This window comes from Sabethes cyaneus, chromosome 2 (genome assembly GCF_943734655.1).
Source record: "Sabethes cyaneus chromosome 2, idSabCyanKW18_F2, whole genome shotgun sequence".
NCBI classification, from domain to species: domain Eukaryota; kingdom Metazoa; phylum Arthropoda; class Insecta; order Diptera; family Culicidae; genus Sabethes; species Sabethes cyaneus.
This window is the reverse complement of record NC_071354.1, coordinates 62,740,587-62,759,557: the sequence shown is the minus strand read 5'-3', so window position 1 is coordinate 62,759,557 and position 18,971 is coordinate 62,740,587. Positions and strand designations below refer to the sequence as shown.

The following is an 18,971-nucleotide window of genomic DNA, read 5'->3' as shown; positions in this document are numbered from 1 at the left end:
CCAACACATCTCTGCTGTTTTGACTTTTTCTTTTGCTCTGTCTATACTTGAAGTGAACGCATGTCTGTGATTAACTCACTCGACGGCGGGCCGCATAAACGCACACAAGTATGCCTGTGTCCGGTCGTGTGCTCACTTCGCTCATAATACTTGCGCACAGTGTAGCGTGCTCGCGTAAACGAAGGGTTAAATGCGACGGGGCTAGTCGGTGTTCGGCCGGTGATAAGCACAAGCGCAAGAGAGATAACTACTGGTACGCACCAGGTCGGTCGAAGCAAGACGCCGTGAGAATCAAAGATAGCGCTGCTAGCCGGAGTTGCTGTTGCTGCTGCTACTGTGTGCAATCGCGAGCGAGGTTAGAAGGAAGCTCTACTTTCAGTTTCACCGAGGCCGCGGACAGTTCAGTATCCGATTTTCCGAAGATTTTGCTAGAAGTAAAAGTTGTTTGAGGTATCAACTGCTAGGTTTATCGTCAGTCGTTGATTCCTGTTAGCTGTAAATCTGCTATCGGTGTGCTGACCTGCTAAGTGTAGCAGGGAAAGGCTATCTTTCTATCAGAAATAGCAGAAGAAATCGTCGGTAAATTTTTCACTACAGAAAATCTGCAAAAAGCTAGTGCTAGCCTACTTGGTTTCGTGCTACGGAGACAGTCGTTTATTTTGCCATTAAAGTGGATTTTAGTAGGAGAAAATAAACTTGCGATTATTCCTGTTCCGGTGTGCTTGTAGTGGACTGTTAAAAGCTCCGACGGAGTCAGAACGAACGGTTTGCAGTCTATTTCTCCGTGTGTTTCATTATTTGTCATTTCGGTAGAGTGGCCATAGCTGTCATAGCAACGCCTGCCGCACACCCCGCATGCTCAACGTTTCCGTGTTCGGTTATTGACAAGGCTTGTATGTCGAGGAGCAAGACGCGGAACGGAAAAAAATAAAATCTCCAATCTCCGAACAAGCCACGATTGCGAACTGTCAAGTGTGTGCGTGAAACACACGGCAAAGAGCAAAATCCATTGTTTCATATCTTTCTTCCCTGCCATCGTTCATCGTGCGAAAGCAAAAAGAAAAGTATAATTGAAAAAGCAGTGTATCGAGGAAAAAACAAAATAAATTAATACATGAGAGTAAAGCAGAAAATCATAGAAGAAAGTCGCGTGTGAGAAGCAGTGTCTAAAGGCTTATTAGCGATAAAGATAAGTGAAAACAATACAGGTTGCAAGTGAATAAGTTGCTAGACGAAAAAGCCCAAAAGTCATCCGTCTAGCGTAGCGTTAAGAAAGGTGTTTTGCATTTTCCAGCTCCCTTCGGTCGTCGCAATATAGGTTTTGTCCTAAAGTAGTTTTTCAGTCGGTAGTTTGCTCGTCGTGCTTCCCGTGTGTAGTGTCACCGCTCCAGATAGTGTCAAAGCTATCAGTGATTATCCAACGTATTCTGGTTGCAAAGCGGTAACAAAACAAAGCGAATCAATGATCATGGCGTTCAACGGAAACGGTGCCGGCGGTGGCCAGGACGGGCCGCACAACAAGCGCCTTTGCACCGGCCAGGAGATGATCGAGACGGTTCCGCTGAACAGTCGGGTAAGTGCATTGTTTTGTACAATACTTCTCCGTCGGACTGAAGGTTGTTGGCAGTCTTGTCCAGTCAGGCGTATTGGGGCCAGTTTCGAGTGGGTGGAACAATTTTCATTCATGGGAAAAAAGTGTGTGAAGAAGGAACACAGCAGAGAAGAAGTCGGTGGCATTCTGAAATGTCAAATATCGAAACATTCCATTTTACTCAAGCGTAATGAAGCAAGGAATCCGAATGTTTCGCGTTTTCCTTCTGCAAGGATGTGGAATGTTTCATTCACCGACGAAACAGCCAGTCCGCCGACTTTTGCTTTGTTCTCTGGCCTGCCTGCTATAGAAAATTGTCTACACCTCCCCGACCCCGAGTGGAAGAGGGTTTTCCACATTTTCGTTATTGCATTTCAAACGGAGAGGTTTTGCTGGTGTTGGTATAGTAAGCCTTTTATGTATTTAAAGGTGGCAGCAGAACGGGAACAGGTTGTACGCTTTATCAGCGTTGCCAATGTTTTCTTTCTATCGGAAGGCATTATTTTCTTCTATGCTTTGCATAGTTTAATATTGTATTAAAAGTTCATGTTTTATGTTTTTGTTATGTTTTTGTTTGCGCTGTGGTTTTTTACAAATAAATATATTCTAAAGCAAAATAATTACAAGCGATTGGTGCATTTACAAGTAGCGAAAAGTAAAAGTTTCTGATAAGTGCGAAACGGAACGAACAAGCTAATTGGAAACGAAATTAAATACACCTGCGTAAAAGCAAGATGGAAAAAACTAATGGTTCATCTCTTGGATAAGGTTGTAGTCAACAGATTCTTATTAGAATGCTTCAAGCAACGAGATGACCTTCTATTCTAAATATGGGTCTCAATTATGCGACGCCTTCCAAACCAAACGCTGAACTGGCCATCGAAATCCTAGCTGCTTGCAAACCAGTCGATGGAATGAGGGAAATTGGCAAAATGGCTAGTCAAAGAATTTCAAGCTATGTTAGTGAAATTTCCTACTCAAGCAGTTAAGAGCACAGGAGAGCTTATCGAAAGTTAAAACTGTCTGGTAACATTGAGGATGACTGAATAATGGTTTCGTTTGATGTAATTGCATTGTTCTTAGTGTTCCAGTGAATGAAGCTTTGTTCCTTCCTGTAGATACCTGGAATAATGCAAAGTTAAAGCATATATGTAATTGATATGACTTTGCATAGCTGCTTTTTTTTCGGAGCAACTTTAACAAGCAAACCTAGGGAGCGTCCATGGGGAATCAAATGTCACCGTTTTTGCGTGAGCTATTTTTGTGGAAAATATAGAAAATAAACTATATGATAGAAATCTCTTGCCAGTTTGCTAGTGGAGATATGTGAACGATTGTTTTACATTATAAAACAACATGTACCTACATACTTGAAAAGTTTCATAAATGTGGAAACAATATCAATAAAAATACTAATTCTTCCGTAGCGTTGAGTTACTGTACTTTCTAATAGAACAGAATAACAAAACTTCGTTTTTAAGATATAGTTGTACGAAAGTTTACGACAGCAGATCCCCTAATAGTTTATAATAAATTTCGAAATATCAACAACAATATGTTTTACACTGATGGATCAACTGGCTTAGGTGTCTTGGACGCTAATTCATCCGTTTCTTATAAGCTCGATAACCCTGGTAGCAGAATTAGCTGCAATTCAATATTCTCTAGGGATTATCGACCAATTGCCTCTAGATTATTATTACATTTTTACAGATATTCTCAGTGCTATTGAAGCTCTGCAATCAATTACAGATTTAAATCACACCCCATATTGGGAAAATACGAAAGCGTTTGAGTACCTTAACTGAAAAATGTTTTCATATTACTTTTGTGTGGATACCTTCCCATTGTTCAATAACTGGCAACTTTAAAGAATATCATGCTTCTTTACGTCAGGAGACATTGATTAGTTGGAAAAACTCATGACAATGGACTCAACTTCGTTAAATATTAGTCGCATTAAGTTTTAACAAAGTAAAAAATTAACAATGTTTGGTATGGATACTAGCTACGCGTAGAAATATAGTAATCCAAAGAGAAATAACCGAATCGAAACTACCTTTATACGCCAGGATCGCTGTTTTTCGAATACCGAGGATTCTTATTCTATAGGCAAGGCATTCTGTATGAATCTTCTGTAAACTTCCTTCACATTATTTATTTCTAGGAAACCCTAGAGATTTTGTGCGAATCTTTTTTGTTCGTCCGGGTAATCTGGGGTCCATCAAAAATGCTCTAGATAAAATAGGCAAAGCTAGGGTAGGGTATACAAAATTGAATAAATCTGATATGGTTTATATTGGTCAAACCTGAAGGAATCTAGCGAAGAAACATATTTCAGACGTTAAGCAGGTGAAAGATGGTTTGAAAAATGATTCACTATTTCTCAAAGCAAAAGTGACCGGACAGAGTATTGAAGAAAACTATTCAATATCTTCGGAGATGTTCTAGTAATCCTTTAAATTTACGGGCTGCAACCATATAGATTACTGTAAAGATGTAGAAATATTCATGGTTCCAGTGCAGCCTGTTCAAGAACTGAGGCTGAATGACCCGCCTCAGCTTTGCAATTTTGGGAGGTGGACCCAATTCATCAATCAATTTGAAGAAAATCAACGTTTTCGTCAAAAATTTTGTTCAACAGCTATATACCACTTTTTCGAATTTGTTTCGCTTGGACGCTGTAGTCAATTGAGCATATACCGAACAAAAACAGCAAATGAAATCTGCTGGCATCACTGGTTAGCTGAGTGTTAAGAAAATTGTCTTGGAATAATCAGAAGAGAGGAGCATTATGAGAATTTCTCAGTGTTATTTAGATCCTTTTGAAAAATTACCCGAGATTTCTGATTGAACGGATGTGTCAAGCAACAAAATTGTATTTGGTGTGATGGGAAGCAACATACAGATAAAGGAAAGAGTGGTTTGCTTCTCCCATAAGGTTTACACGGGAAACTGTTTGAAAGCGAACTGTTTTTTCTAAGGCTTTATATTGGCAATTTATCAATTCATTCCGAAAAAATCACTAATACGGTTTATGACCCGTTTTCTGTGATTTTTGCATCTATTTTTAGTAGTTTTTGCTAAAACAAAGGCATTTTACCCCAGTTTTCTTGACATAAACAGATGTAAAAGTTTATATTTCCATATTTCGGTGGGAAAAATAATTTTCTTTCGCGTTGAAAAAAATATTTTTATCTCGAATTTTATGGTGTCGCGATGTTAATCAAGTCTAATCTCATACTATCGTAGCCAATTCTTGAAAGCATCCTGGAAAATGACGATTACTGAAATCAATTACTTTTCTTACCAACGGCCAAACCAACTGCGCAGTATGTACCGCAGAGAAAATTCCAAGGAATAAAATGGGACCAGAAATAATCCCTAATTCCACTCAACTTCTTGAAATTAAAGAAAAGGAAGAAAGCATTGACATCCCGTACCAAACGCTTCCTCTATACTATATTTACATTACAATCGTTGAGAGTATCTTTTCTAACAAATGTTAAGTGATACTCTGCATTCTCGTGGATAAACTAGTGGCATTTAGGTCAGAAGCCAGGCTGCATTTGGTCAAGGTTATTTTATTATTTTTTTTTGAAACGGTAGTTCTTTTACAATTGACGAAGGGACAGTAAAAGAAAGTAATGAAATTTAGAGCGAAGGAGAAAGAGCGGAAAAGTGGGCAGGAGGAGGGGAGTTATTCCACTCTCTGAAAATAGATTAGTCTATCAAAAATATTAGTTGAAATAATATAACACTTGATAATAAAGTCGTGTGGTTTAATGGTTGCCTAAAACTACAGCTGTAAGGTTAGGAACTGAGAGCTACATGACTCCGCACCTCCTAGCTTAGATACTCAATTATTCAAATTGGAATATTTTTAGGTATGACCACGTGGAGGCGCTAAGTAGGTGATTGGGATGGCTAGAGCTATGTTGGGCGCTTTTTCCTAGTTGCGACCTTAACTGAATAAATTGGAATCCATATGAAAATTATTTTCTTATGGCGAAAAAAGATCGGTTTTATCCCAGCAGATTCCAGATTTTTAATGTTTTGTGAGTTTTTAATTACATCTATATAATCCGAGAAAAGTACGGTAAAACACGCTACATTCAACCATAATCGCTAGAAATAGACGTGATCCATGAATAAGGTCAACACCGTTGTAAACCTTCACCACAGCATGTAAGTAATGACTGATGAGCAATCAATCTCTCCTTTTGGACCGATTTACTGGTCCACGTTGGGCCGCTTTGATCGTTTCATTTGACATCATTAGATCACTATTTTTATGGATTTGCGTAAAATCTCTCGTCTGTACGGATCAGGGAATCAAAATATGATTGTTCATACGCAGAAATAACCGACAAAAACGAAGATCGATAAACCAGTTATTCTCTGCCTATAAATCAAACATATGTAGCAACCAGAATGTATCACGATAACAAAATAATAGTACAAATGTATGTCCCTTCACACCAGTGAGAAGGACAACTTGTGAGAATATATTTTGATACACACTCGCTCCCTCAAGCGCTTGTTGTTGGTGATGCAGGTATACAATAAAATATGTGCAACTAAAATATCAGCAACTTGAACAAAAGGGACAAACAACAAAAACCTTAATAAAAAGACTAGCTTGCTTTGACCCAAAGTCTGGCGTACAAAAGTTACCAACGTTAGCTTGGTAACTACCAAACACTGTCGTTGCCGACATAGTGTGACATGATTATGGTTGCTTTTGTTGCGTACAATACGTATTGCATACAGCAGTGTGTCAGTGGGTCAGCATCGTACCCCGAAGCTAACTGGGCGGGCTATTTTTGTGTGCTTCATTTTGAAATGTAAATCGAACTTCTTAAAACAGTTTTTTTTTGGAAGGTAAATCATACACACCAAATGTTCGCCAGTTGGCCTCGAGGTACGACACTGGTCTTGCAAACCAGCCGTCGGTTTTTCGAATCTCGACTAGGAACAACTGCTAGAATCCATGGGATCATAGCGTTGGCCACTGTTGCGGAGCCCGCACTCGTGCGGTCTAATTTTCTCACGAACGCGTTCTCGTTCTAACGAAAACACTGGTATGACCATCGCTCTCTAACTCCCTTATGTTTTCATGCCAGAAGTAAAGCAAAATCTGTTCACGCTCGTGGACTATTAACAGCTCACGAGCTGTTGGTTTCGTGAGCGGGCTGTGCAGAACGGCACTACGAGGCTGTGTGCTCGCGACTGTGTCGGTGGCATAAAGTATGCACGTAGCACCAGCGGTTGATAGCCGTACCAAGCTCGTGTTTTGTTGCCTTGACCTATATAATGATGTCATGTTATAATTTTTTAACGGTATTTTTTACAGTGGACGGAGGGAACGGTAGAAACAAAGGTAATGAAACAAAGATGTTAATGGTCTCTTAGGAGACACAAGGCGTGAAGCGGAAAGAACGAAAAGTTAGTTAAGGGAGGGTCACTAAAGCAACGCTTATTAAGTTTGAATAACGTTCCTCTTTACCCAAGCTGGGGGATCCGCGGATCGAATCGAGTTCTAATGGGAGCCAATTATAACCGTATTCCGGAGCCCAACTTATAAAAAAATAAAAAACAATCTTACGATATTTGGATTTCGGCGTGATTGTGTTGCCTACCTCAACGGGGAGAATCAGCAAAATTAATAATCGTAGTAGTTAAAGTAGTTTTAAGATATCAAGATAATCTGGATTCAGCTATATTGTGGTAATTTATAAGGAATGTACCTTACGCTACAAATTTGTAAAATAAACTAATCAGGTATCAGCATCTTTGGCTCGAGCAGCACGTTCCTCACAATCATGTGGAAGATTTGTGCCTTGCCCATCTTGCCCGTGTCATCATTTACCTGATGAGGACGGGAAGGAAAACAGGAGGAATAGGAAGGGGTGGATGAGGAATTTGGACAAACACAAACATATATATACCGAGAGATTTTTGTACCCCCGAAGGGATACTGCAATCCTTGGTAGTTAACTTATCAAAAGTACACCCCCTGGGGGGTATACTCATGATAAATAAGAGCTTATAGCTCAATACCGCTTTCGGTAAGGAACATCAAAATGTCTCGTAATTTTAGTTTCCTAAAATCCGATTCATTTAAGCCGTAGGATCCAAAGATCCTATGACGCAATTGTGCTACTGCAGGACAGTTGCAAATTACGTGATATGGTGTACCGTAGTCGGATTCACATAAATTACAATGAAACGATTCAGCTCGCTGAATCGTAGCCATATGATAATTTAGCCTGCAGTGACCAGTCAGTGATCTGACAAGAATACTGCAATTTACCTTTGAGTGTTGCAAAAGAAATTTCGCAACCTTCTCACAAGGCTTAACAATGAAACTTTTCGTTTGACGACAAGTTTCAAGATTTTCCCAATAACGTACATGTTCAGATGAAAACCAAGATCGAATCTTTTGTTTTATCCAACATGCCGCAATTGGTAAAGCAGGTTCCGGTCCGAAAACCGACTTTTCTGCTCCAGATCTTGCTAATTCATCAGCCCATTCATTTCCGGTTATACCAGAATGGCCAGGAACCCAAACCAGATGAACGGCATTTAGAATGCTTAGTTCTTCTAATTGGGTGTGGCAGGCGATGACTGTTTTAGATTTAGAATTAGCCGCACAAAGGGCTTTTATAGCGGCTTGACTGTCAGAACAGAAGTAGATAATCTTGCCTATCAGTTCTTTCTGAAGTGCAAACTGAGCTCCGCACATAATTGCAAAGATTTCAGCTTGAAAAACGGTGCAGTAACTACCCAACGAATAAGATTCCTCCAATTCTAGCTCACGGCAGTAAACACCAGCACCCGCGCGACCTTCGTACAAGGAACCATCGGTATAACAGACCACATAGTCGGAAATTTTTCTTTCCATGTAGCCTGACATCCAATCCTCTCTAGGAGGAAAGTCACTTGAGAAAGTCCTATACGGGAAAGTACGCATGAGCGTTACATCGCTAGGAGCAAGGGCAAACTTGTCCTCAGCAACAATTTGCGACCACAATCGAGTATGACCAGTGGAACCGTCCACAGACTGCCAAAGGCCAATCGCGTGTAGTCGATAAGCACATATTAGTGCCTCTTGCTTCAGGTGGAAGTGTAGAGGTTTAATATTGAAAATAGCTTCTAGGGCGGCAGTAGGAGTTGTAGTAAATGCACCAGACATTGCCATTAAACACATCCTTTGAAGATGGTTTAGCTTTGTCTGGACAGTCACAACTTCCCCTCTCTGCCACCATACAAGACAACCATACGCCAGTATTGGTCTGACAACGACCGTGTATAACCAGTGTATGTATTTGGGTTTAAGCCCCCAAGAGTTGCCAATTGCTCGTCTACATTGCCCAAAGGCCATGCACGCTTTTTTAATTCGGAAATCAATATTTGTGGACCAGTCAAGCTTGGAGTTGAGAATCAACCCCACGTACTTCACTTCGTTCACAACATCAACATCCGAATCGTAAAAGCGCAGAGCGCGAGCTCCATTTGTATTTCTACGTCTTGAAAATAAGACGATAGATGTTTTGCTCGGATTTACCGAAAGTGCAGTTTCTCGGCACCACGTTTCCACGACGCGTAGTGCCTGCTGCATTAAGTCAAATAATGTGCTTATGCACTTTCCAACTACTAGGATGAGATAGTCATCCGCAAAACCATATGACGGATAGCCTAGACCATTGAGTTTCCTCAATAGGCCGTCCGCCACAAGGTTCCATAAAAGAGGCGAGAGAACGCCACCTTGTGGACATCCACAAACACTTTGCTTCCAAATGCTTGCTTGCCGTAAGGACGAAAAAAGCAATCGGTTACTAAGCATTTGTTCTATCCACTTTATGATTATTGAAGGCACATTATGATAACGAGCAGCCTCCAAAATGGAAGCGAAAGATACGTTATCAAACGCGCCTTCAATATCCAAAAAAGTTCCTAAGCAAGATTCCTTTTGTGAAAAAGCAACCTCAATTTTATCCACCACATCATGTAATAAAGTGGTTGTAGATTTGCCACTTTGATAAGCATGTTGTGCTGAATGAAGAGGAACTTCTACTAAGCTTGTTTCGCGGATGTGGTGATCAACAATCCGCTCAAGTGATTTAAGCAAGAATGACGTTAGACTGATTGGTCTAAAACTTTTTGCTTGCTCGTATGTCGCGCGTCCACCTTTAGGAATGAACTTAATGGTTATTTCACGCCATTGAGTTGGGATGTACCCAATAGCAATACTACACACAAACATCCTTCTCAGAATGTGTTTGAAGTACTTGAATCCTTTCTGCAGTAGAATAGGGTATATTCCATCTGTTCCAGGAGATTTGTATGGAGAGAAGCTGTTCACGGCCCACTCAATCGCTTCAGTTGTGACAAGTCTCCGAGCAAAAGCCCATGAGTCTAAGCCACCTAAAACGATTTCTGGATCGTTTCGAACTTCAGGTTCCACACAGCCCGGAAAGTGACTATAAAAGAGACATTCCAGGATTTCATTGTCATTCGAACAGTATTCACCGTTCGAACTTCGAATGTTATTAACCTGATAATCTTTCGATTTTGACAGTATTTTATTAAGTCGACTTGCCTCGCCGAAACTGGAAACGTTGCTACAGAACCTGTGCCAGCTCGTGCGTGCTGAAGATCGTAGAGCCTTTGCATAGGCTTTCCGGGCCTGCTTGAAAGGCTCCACGCCATCCCTCCGACGTCTATTCCAGGCTCTCCTGCATCGTTTCTTTAGTTCCGCGAGATGAGAGTTCCACCACGGTGTTCCTCTAGTCGTTTTAATAGTTTTTAGCGGGCAAGCTACTTCAAAAGATTCCGCAATAAAAGATGTTGTGACATCTACAGCCACATCCAAGTCGATCGATGACTCAATCGTCGGTTCGAATCCTTGAAATTTCGTCGCCAGTTCCTCCTCAAAGAGTTCCCAGTCAGAAAATCTCGGATTGCGAAAGGTTGCAGCGTTCAAGGAGACACCCAAATGATCAAAATATATAAAGCAATGATCAGATATTGGTGTCTCATTTGAAACATGCCATTGTGCCAACTCATGACTGATCCTGTTAGAGCAGAGTGTTATATCTAACACTTCCTCTCTACCAGCTCGTATGAAAGTTGGACAATTGCCAATGTTGAGTATTCCAAGGTTGGTACTACTCAAATATTCCATCAAATCAGAGCCTCTCAGATTGATATCCGAGCTGCCCCAAATGATGTGATGGGCATTGGCATCACTGCCTACAATGAGCGGAAGCCCATTAGATTGGCAGTATCTCACCACATTTCTGAAATCGTCGCTGGGAGACGGTTCATCGTGTGGTAAGTATGCAGAACAGTAGACATAGCGCCTATGGACATTATCCACGACGAGTTCTACTGTGACTGCACAAATATCTCGAGTAGTCAACTCAGAGATAAGGCATGCACTTATTGACCTATGCAACAATATGCATGCCCTGGGCATCAAACGAGGATTTGTCATACCAGTTTTGCTGAAAGCAGCAAAGTTCTGGTTTCCAATATCCGTCGAATGAAAGTACCCCTTGCGAAAATATGGCTCCTGAACCAATGCGATGGTGACAGAGCCATTAAAAAGTTTTTCGCATAAATACAAATTTGCTGCCCGTTTGTGTTGAAGATTTATTTGTGCGACCCTAACTATTTGACTAGCGGAGTATATGCACAAACAATCTCCAACACAGATCAGACAGCAAATTGTAAGCGAAGCCAATTATATTGGCCAGAACGCACTTGGCGTAAAACCCATAAGGGAAATTGGGCAGGACTACTATGCTGTTCCCACGAAACGCAAGGGACAACAAAGATCGACCGTACCAGAGCCCCGCATGGCACAGTAGGGGCAAGATGCCCAAAGCACTCCGTTCGCGACTGGCATGTTTTCACCCCTCCAGCCATTCAGTCATCGGCACGGAGGTAGACCTTGACTTAGGGGCTCCTGATTTGCCGACTCCCGGCAGGATCAGGTCCCGTGGCTCAATTTTTGCCCAAACGTACAATTCGGCACCAACCGCCAAAGGGCCTAACTGCAGATTGTGTAAAACAGACCGATTTAGAGTCTCTCTCTCTGTGCTAAGCCAGCTGAGAAAATAACTCTCTCCCGGTGTGCCCACACCCCGCAGCCGCGCCCTCCGAAAAACCTGCGCCGAACTGCATGATTAGGTAGCCGGAAACCACACGGCGAGTGTTCCACCTTCTCTGTCTGCATATGACAACCAAGGTTGCGTACCACCAGGTGCGCAACTTTGGCTACCGTACCCCAGCCGGCACCTCGTGGAGGTAGAGATAGGAGTTAGAAAACAGAGGTGATATATTTGCACATGTTCACTCATTTGCCAGCCTAAAGCAACGCTTATTAAGTTTGAATAACGTTCCTCTTTACCCAAGCTGGGGGATCCGCGGATCGAATCGAGTTCTAATGGGAGCCAATTATAACCGTATTCCGGAGCCCAACTTATAAAAAAATAAAAAACAATCTTACGATATTTGGATTTCGGCGTGATTGTGTTGCCTACCTCAACGGGGAGAATCAGCAAAATTAATAATCGTAGTAGTTAAAGTAGTTTTAAGATATCTGAAGATAATCTGGATTCAGCTATATTGTAAAATAAACTAAACTAAACTAAATTTATCTCCTAGGCCCTGTGGATCGCAGATATTGGTAAACGTTTGTCTTGTCTCCCCTGAAATATTTTCAACTTCATTCTTTCATTACTTTCTTCATCGGCTTGCTCCTTGCCACAATAGGTTGAGGGGCGTTTGTTCCCTGTGATTAAGTTGACGTCCTGAAGCTAAAGCGAAAACTGTTACAATCCCTCTTCAATCGATGCTGATGCATGTTCCCAATCTGCAGCCAAAATAGGAGACACACGGTCTAGTTATTGTGAAATACTTCTGTCTTCAGGATTATAATTATTTGAGTTTGTCGTGTGGAAAGTTCTACGGGAGGTCAAGTAATATATCCCACATGAACCTATTCTTTTAGACAAAGACGAAAAACTCGCTTTAGTTCATGTTACAGTGCATTAGCAACATAGAAAATGTTCTTTCTACTAGACACTATTTTATTTCCATTGACTGAAAAGCTGCATTGACTGAACTCTATGTTATTAGCTAGAATTGACCCAGCCAGCACCAAATCGTACATCAATAACCGAAAATTATCGTAAATAACTCATAACAAATTCGGAATCGTAACTAAAGCTGAATAAAGTCCGCCTAAGTTGATTTTCAGTCGTATATAATGATAACAGCGGACATTCATACGATATTCAGCACAGAATCGTATAGCAATACGGTGCGGGTCGGGTTTAATCGGAAATTGTATATAATTACTTATATCGATGAAATGCGTATGTGTATTCCTCATCACGTATATCGCCTCCAAAATACCACGGATATGCCAATTTTGCGCATCAAATACGATTTATTAGCATGTATATAAGTACGTAGTGCTGATTTTTAATTTTTATATACATACAAAAATGCTAGCTGGGGATCGTCTTGGGGCTTCAATACATTTCCCTGAGTGGGTAATACCTTACCTCGTTGACTACTCACTCTGTGTCAAATTAGGTAAGATTGACTAATATTTTCGTTAGTTACTCTGGGTTCGGTAGGGGAGTAACCTAAGACCGCTGCTGTTTTCCTTATTTTTTAATAATGTGTGCTTCCTTATCCTGCCTGGCTGTAAGCAAATTTGTCAGCATAAACAGATCTGAAACTATTTCTTTTCGTTCTAACTATGACCATCGCTATTGTTAGCAATGGTTAGGAGAGGTTTTAATCCCGGAAGAGATTATGATCATCATCACACAGCAAATAGCATAGTTAGTAACGCTGCAAAGTTATATCTAATAATTTAAGAACCACAAACGCTATCGGCCTACTTTTTTCCAAACACAAAACTCATAATGGTGCTAAACTGTTTGGGTTCATCTGGCAACACTGCCCCCTATTTGTCTGCTCGGATTCATCATTCCCCTCTGTAAAGACTCAATCGCAACGCTGCTGCTGTCTGTAGCCTGTAGTGCAAACAGGAGGCCACGCGAGGACACCCATTATGTAAATATCAATTGAAGCATCACGCGAATAGAGGAGCACTTAAAGGATAACATAGAATGGTTGGTGTTTTTCTTCCCCGTTTTGCACTTTGGTCGAGAGCTAAAACGGGAAAACGGGGTGTTTGTATGTGGTGAGACGAGGGGAAACTTCCAATCCTTGACGACGCATGTTCCTTTTCAAATGGCTCTGTTATCACTACCTACTGCTGCTGCTGCTGCTACTTCTGAGAAGGTGGCTCGGAAATGGTACACGCGAGACGTCGGCAAAGCTGTTGACAGATCTGCCGGTGGCTGTCATAATGACGGATGCTGTTGATTCGGTTTGCTTGCCCGTCCGTCCTGGTACGGCCGGTCGTAGGAGGCAGTAGTAAATGGAAACATTTCCATCGCTGCCGGATGACAGAAGGGCGTTGCTTGTTGCTGTCTTGGTGCATCCGATGTGTAGATAACGTTCACAGCTTCGCTGGTGCAGAAATCGATAAGGAATCAGCGAAAGAGCTAAGAGAACATTGTTTTAGATGACACTTGAATGTTCTCTAGAGAGTGCACAGCTTCTTCAACTAAATAATGTAAATGTTATCGCATGTTTGAGACGCATAACTCTAGCGTTGTTATTGTTTCTTAAGTCATCCTTGCGACAGCAATTGGGCAAACGCACCTTGGTTTGCGGTTTTGGTTGTTAGGGGATTTTCATGAAAACCTATCCATTTAATACCATTCTCATTCAGTATCTCATTCAGGTGTTACTTCTAAATTGCTAGCAACGAATGGCGGCGTGCCGAAATGGAGTAAATATTCATGCGATAAAACTACTAGAGGGGAAAAAACCAAAACAAAAATCGATAGACGTTCTTATGCACATATACGATTCACTTGACGGTCTTCTTCGGGGGTTTCATTTTCGCCGGAGATGGTCACCAATGGTTTCTCCAAACGATATCTTAACCCGAAACTAATAGTAGTAAGCAGTGGGGTGGTTTTCGGGGTGGGGGTGGATGGAGCCAGGACTCCAGCAGTTAAGCATATGCAAACACGGTCACTTGTATGCCACCGACGACCGAAGCAATTGTTAGCTTGGTTTGTTTTATGGGAGTTGTCTTCTGCTGTGGCAGATATCGGATGTGAAGAAAAACAAGACAAATTGGACGCCGTAATCTGGCCAGGAATCCGATTTGCCGAACACGCGACGGTCAGGTTTCGATGTCACGTGCCCGGTTTTGGTTTCGTGAAGCGTACGGCGGTTATGTATGCGGTACTGTTATGCTTGTTTTTATGCGATTGCATTTCCATTGTGCTTTGCGGTAAATTCCGTGCTTTGCTTAGTGTACCCTGTGTGCTGGCTGTATCTAGCAATGTTTGTGAGTGATATATGGCAGAGGATTTGCGTTTTTGCTGCTAGTAGAATTTTTAAAATCACATTACTTGTGGAATTAATAAGAACAATTAAAGGAACATATGAAATGTTACACATTCTAGTGTTTTATTTGTAACTATTTCCAACGGTATCATCAAATAAAAAGTATATTCTGCACAGCAAACGTACTCATCTCAAAGACAGATTTCGGCCTAAGCTTGAGATGAAGGAGGTCGAACATAGAAATATATTGAATCGCATCGTATATCGTGCTTAACTCAACCCAACCTATCACAATCCAGGCGAAATTTAAGCGACAATCAAAATTAGTGTATGTTTATATAATTTGTGTTTAAAAGTAGCTAAACTTGCTTTATTTGATACATGTTTAGTTTGGAACTTTGCTTTGTTTCACGTAGGATTGATTCTGGCGTTCCTCAAGTGAGTAATTTAGAATCTCTCTTGTTTTCGCTATCCAGTAATAGGCTTTGCTTTCGTTTGGCATATTAATACAGCGTATTTGCTAGGTACATATTTATTCACTGTGCCAGGGCAAAAAGAAAAACGCCACAAATAAGAAGGCGTGTTTCAGGGATATTTGATGGTACAAACATGTGTGTTCTGAGTGCATGAGAACAATTGCATTGGAAATTAGAGTCACGAAAGACAATTCTATAACCTGAATTGAGGTTATAAGATTTCCAAAATTTTCCTTTGCTTTAAATTATTTCAACTACTAAACATGAATGTCAGATTAAAATCAAAATCGAATCTTCCAGTCTATTCAACTATCTAAAGCCAGTAATAAAGCTGGTTTTGGACCAAAAACATATTCTGTTGATCATGCAAGTTTATTTACCCATTTGTTCTCTTTAAACCGAACCGAGCAGGAATTTAAACATCATGTATGACATTCATAATAACAAAATTCTGCAGTTGAAAATGGTTGTCTTACTGACAGAATGAAATTGAAAGATATTTCTATAAAGCCATTGTTCTGAATTTGGCTTTATTCGAAAGACAGTGCTTTGCTATTTATTTGAATGTGGTTTCCCTTTGAGCAGATGAAACCTTATTCAAAAACATTCTGTAAATTTCTGATCAACGCTTCACACCCTCTGTTAGTCCGCTGTGGTTCAAAGGTCCACCAATATCTGCGATCCACAGGAAAATAGGTTGGCTTTGAATCCGGTTATAATTGGCTCCCATTATAGTTTGGTTCCATCCGCGGATCCCTCAGTTTGGGTGAGAGGAACGTTATACGAATTTAATAAGCGTTCGTTGCTTCAATAGTCCTCCCTTATCTAATTTTTTGCTCTTTCCCCTTCACGCCTTATCCCTCCTGAGATACTATCAACACTATTCTTTCATTACTTTCTGCAGTTCCGTTCATCGTTGTAAGAATTGCTATTAAAAATTATTTATTGCCTGACCTCATATTAGTCAAGACAACAAAACACGAAGTCTACTTCAAAGCTTATTCCAACAATGAAGGATGGCCATCGTATTCTTTCAACAAATGAACAAAAAGCTCATAGATTTGCTGTTATATGCCTTTCCGATGTGGTCAAATTATTGTATTACAAAGAAGAGGCTTCAGGGGATTCAGAATAAAATTTTATTAAAAGCGTACTGGTATTGAAAACCTAGAAGCTATGTCAAATAAAGCTATTGCAAACTTCCGACAGAAATCGTTGCAATCCTCTATTATAATGTTTAAGTCATTTTATGGGTCATAAGTTAAGTTAAATATTAAGGTTTTTATTTCATATATTTTTTTTAACTTGACACGATTCCCAAGGATAATAAAACGCATGCTACAGGGAACTGATTCACGGGCCCATTACGCGAAACTGTTGGAAGCACCGTAGCCTGCAGTTGGCCAGACTGCCTAACTGTAAAAAAATCGGACCTTCGTAAGGGTCGCCACAATGTCACGCTAGGCTCTAGAAACGGGTAAAGAATTTGGGTCCAAAATCTGATAAAAAAGGTGGTCCAAAATCTAATGTTTAGTCTAATCCACTTTGAGAATCTGGTCCAAACTTTGATCTAAAATCTGTACCAAAATCTGATGAAAGAATGAAAGAAAATCTGATTTTGGCCCAGAATGTGGTACAAAATTTGGTCCCACATCTAATTAAAAATGCGATGCAAAATATTATCCAAAACCTGGTCCAAATTTGACAAAAATGTAATTCAAAATTTGGTCCAGAATCTGATTGAAGTCCATCTGGTTCAGGTCCAGAATCTGGCTTAAAATATGGGCAAAATCTAATCGAAAATGTGGTCCAAAATCTGGTTTATAATCTAACCCACTTTGAGAATCTGGTCTAAAATCTGTACCAAAATCTGATAAAAAAATTGGTCCAGGCTCAAAATCTGATTTTGACCCAGAATGTGGTTAAAAGTCTAATCCCACATTTGATTCAAAATCTGATCAAAAATGTGGTCCAAAATATTATCCAAAACTTGGTTCAAATTTGAAAAAATGGGGCCCAAAATTTGATCCAGAGTCCGATGTGGGTGCAACGTCTGGTTCAGGTCCAAAATCTGGTAAAAAATCTAATCAAAAATGTAATCAAAAATCTGGCCCAGAATCTAGTTAAAATCGGTTGAAAAATTTGTGAAAAAATCTTGGAACCAAATTTGATAAAAAACGTGATCCGCGATCTAGTCCCGGTCCAGGTCCAGAATTTGATTCAAAACCTAATCCAAAATCGGTTTTGTGGTTTAAAATGTAATGCATTAACCAGAATGAAATGAATAAATGAATGAAAATGTGATTAAAAATTTGGCCCAAAATCTGGTTTATATTCAGGTCGATAATCTAGGCCCAAGTTTGTTTCAAAATGTTTTGTAGAATCAAAACAAGTCCACAATCTGGTAGTGGTACAAAATTTGATCAGAAATGTGGTCCAAAGTATCCAAAATCTGTACCGATTCTGATAAAAATAAGCTCCAAGACTTTGGGGCCTGATCCAGAATATGGTCAAGATTCAGAATCAAATCCAAAATCTTATCAAAAATAAGGCCCAAAATGTGCTCAAAAATGTGGCTTAAAGTCTTATCCAAAAGCTGGTCCAAACCTGATAAAAACGTGGTCCCAAAACTGGTCCAGAATCTGTTGCAGGTCCAGGTCTGGAATCTGGGTCCAAAATCTGATAAAAAATGTCGAAAATATCCAAAACCTGATCCAAATGAGAAAAAAATGTAGTCCAAAATGTGGACCAGAACCAGACCTCCAGGTCCAACGTCTGGTTCAGATCCAGAATTTGGTGCAAAATACGGCCAAAATTTAATCAAAAATGTCTATCTAAAACCTGGTCTAAAATCTAGTTAAAATCTGTTTCAAAATTTGCTACAAAATCTAAAACAAAATTTGATAGAAAAGGGTGGTCCGCAATCTAGTCCCGTTTCAGGTCTAGAATCTGGTTCAAACCCTGATCCAAAAATCTGTTTGGGGGTTTAAAATGTGACCCAAAATCTGGTGTATATTCTGGTCCTTAATCTGGACCCAAGTTTGCTCCAAACTGTGGTGTAAAATCTGATAAAAAAAATATTATACAGAATCTGGACAAGGTCCACAATCTAGTACAGGCACCGAATCTGGTCCAAAATTTGGTCAAAAGTGTAGTTCAAAGTATCCAAAATCTGGTCCAAATCTGATAAAAATGTGAACGAATATCTTGTTTAAAATCTGATGTAGCTCCACGATCTGGTTCCGATCCAGAATGTGGTCGAGGTTCAGAATCTGATCCAAAATATGATCAAAAATGAGGTCCAAAAAGTGATCGAAAATGTGGCTTAAAGTCTATCCAAAAGCTGGTTCAAACCTGATTAAGAATCTGATGCAATCCCAGACCATGTTTGGAATCTTGGTCCAAAATCTAATGCAAAATTCGATTCAAAATCTTCTTAGAAATGA

The 18,971-nt window shown here is 40.3% G+C and overlaps 1 protein-coding gene across 1 annotated transcript in view; it reads left to right on the top strand.

Moving 5' to 3' along the window:
* The first annotated feature begins 419 nt into the window (after window positions 1–419).
* Window positions 420–18,971, top strand: part of LOC128738119 (heterogeneous nuclear ribonucleoprotein L) — a 456,878-nt gene continuing 438,326 nt past the window's right edge. Inside the window, exon 1 of the mRNA XM_053832989.1 lies at window positions 420–1,573. Coding sequence (XP_053688964.1) covers window positions 1,463–1,573 — 111 coding nt within the window. The 5' untranslated portion in view covers window positions 420–1,462. The remainder of the gene's footprint in view (window positions 1,574–18,971) is intronic.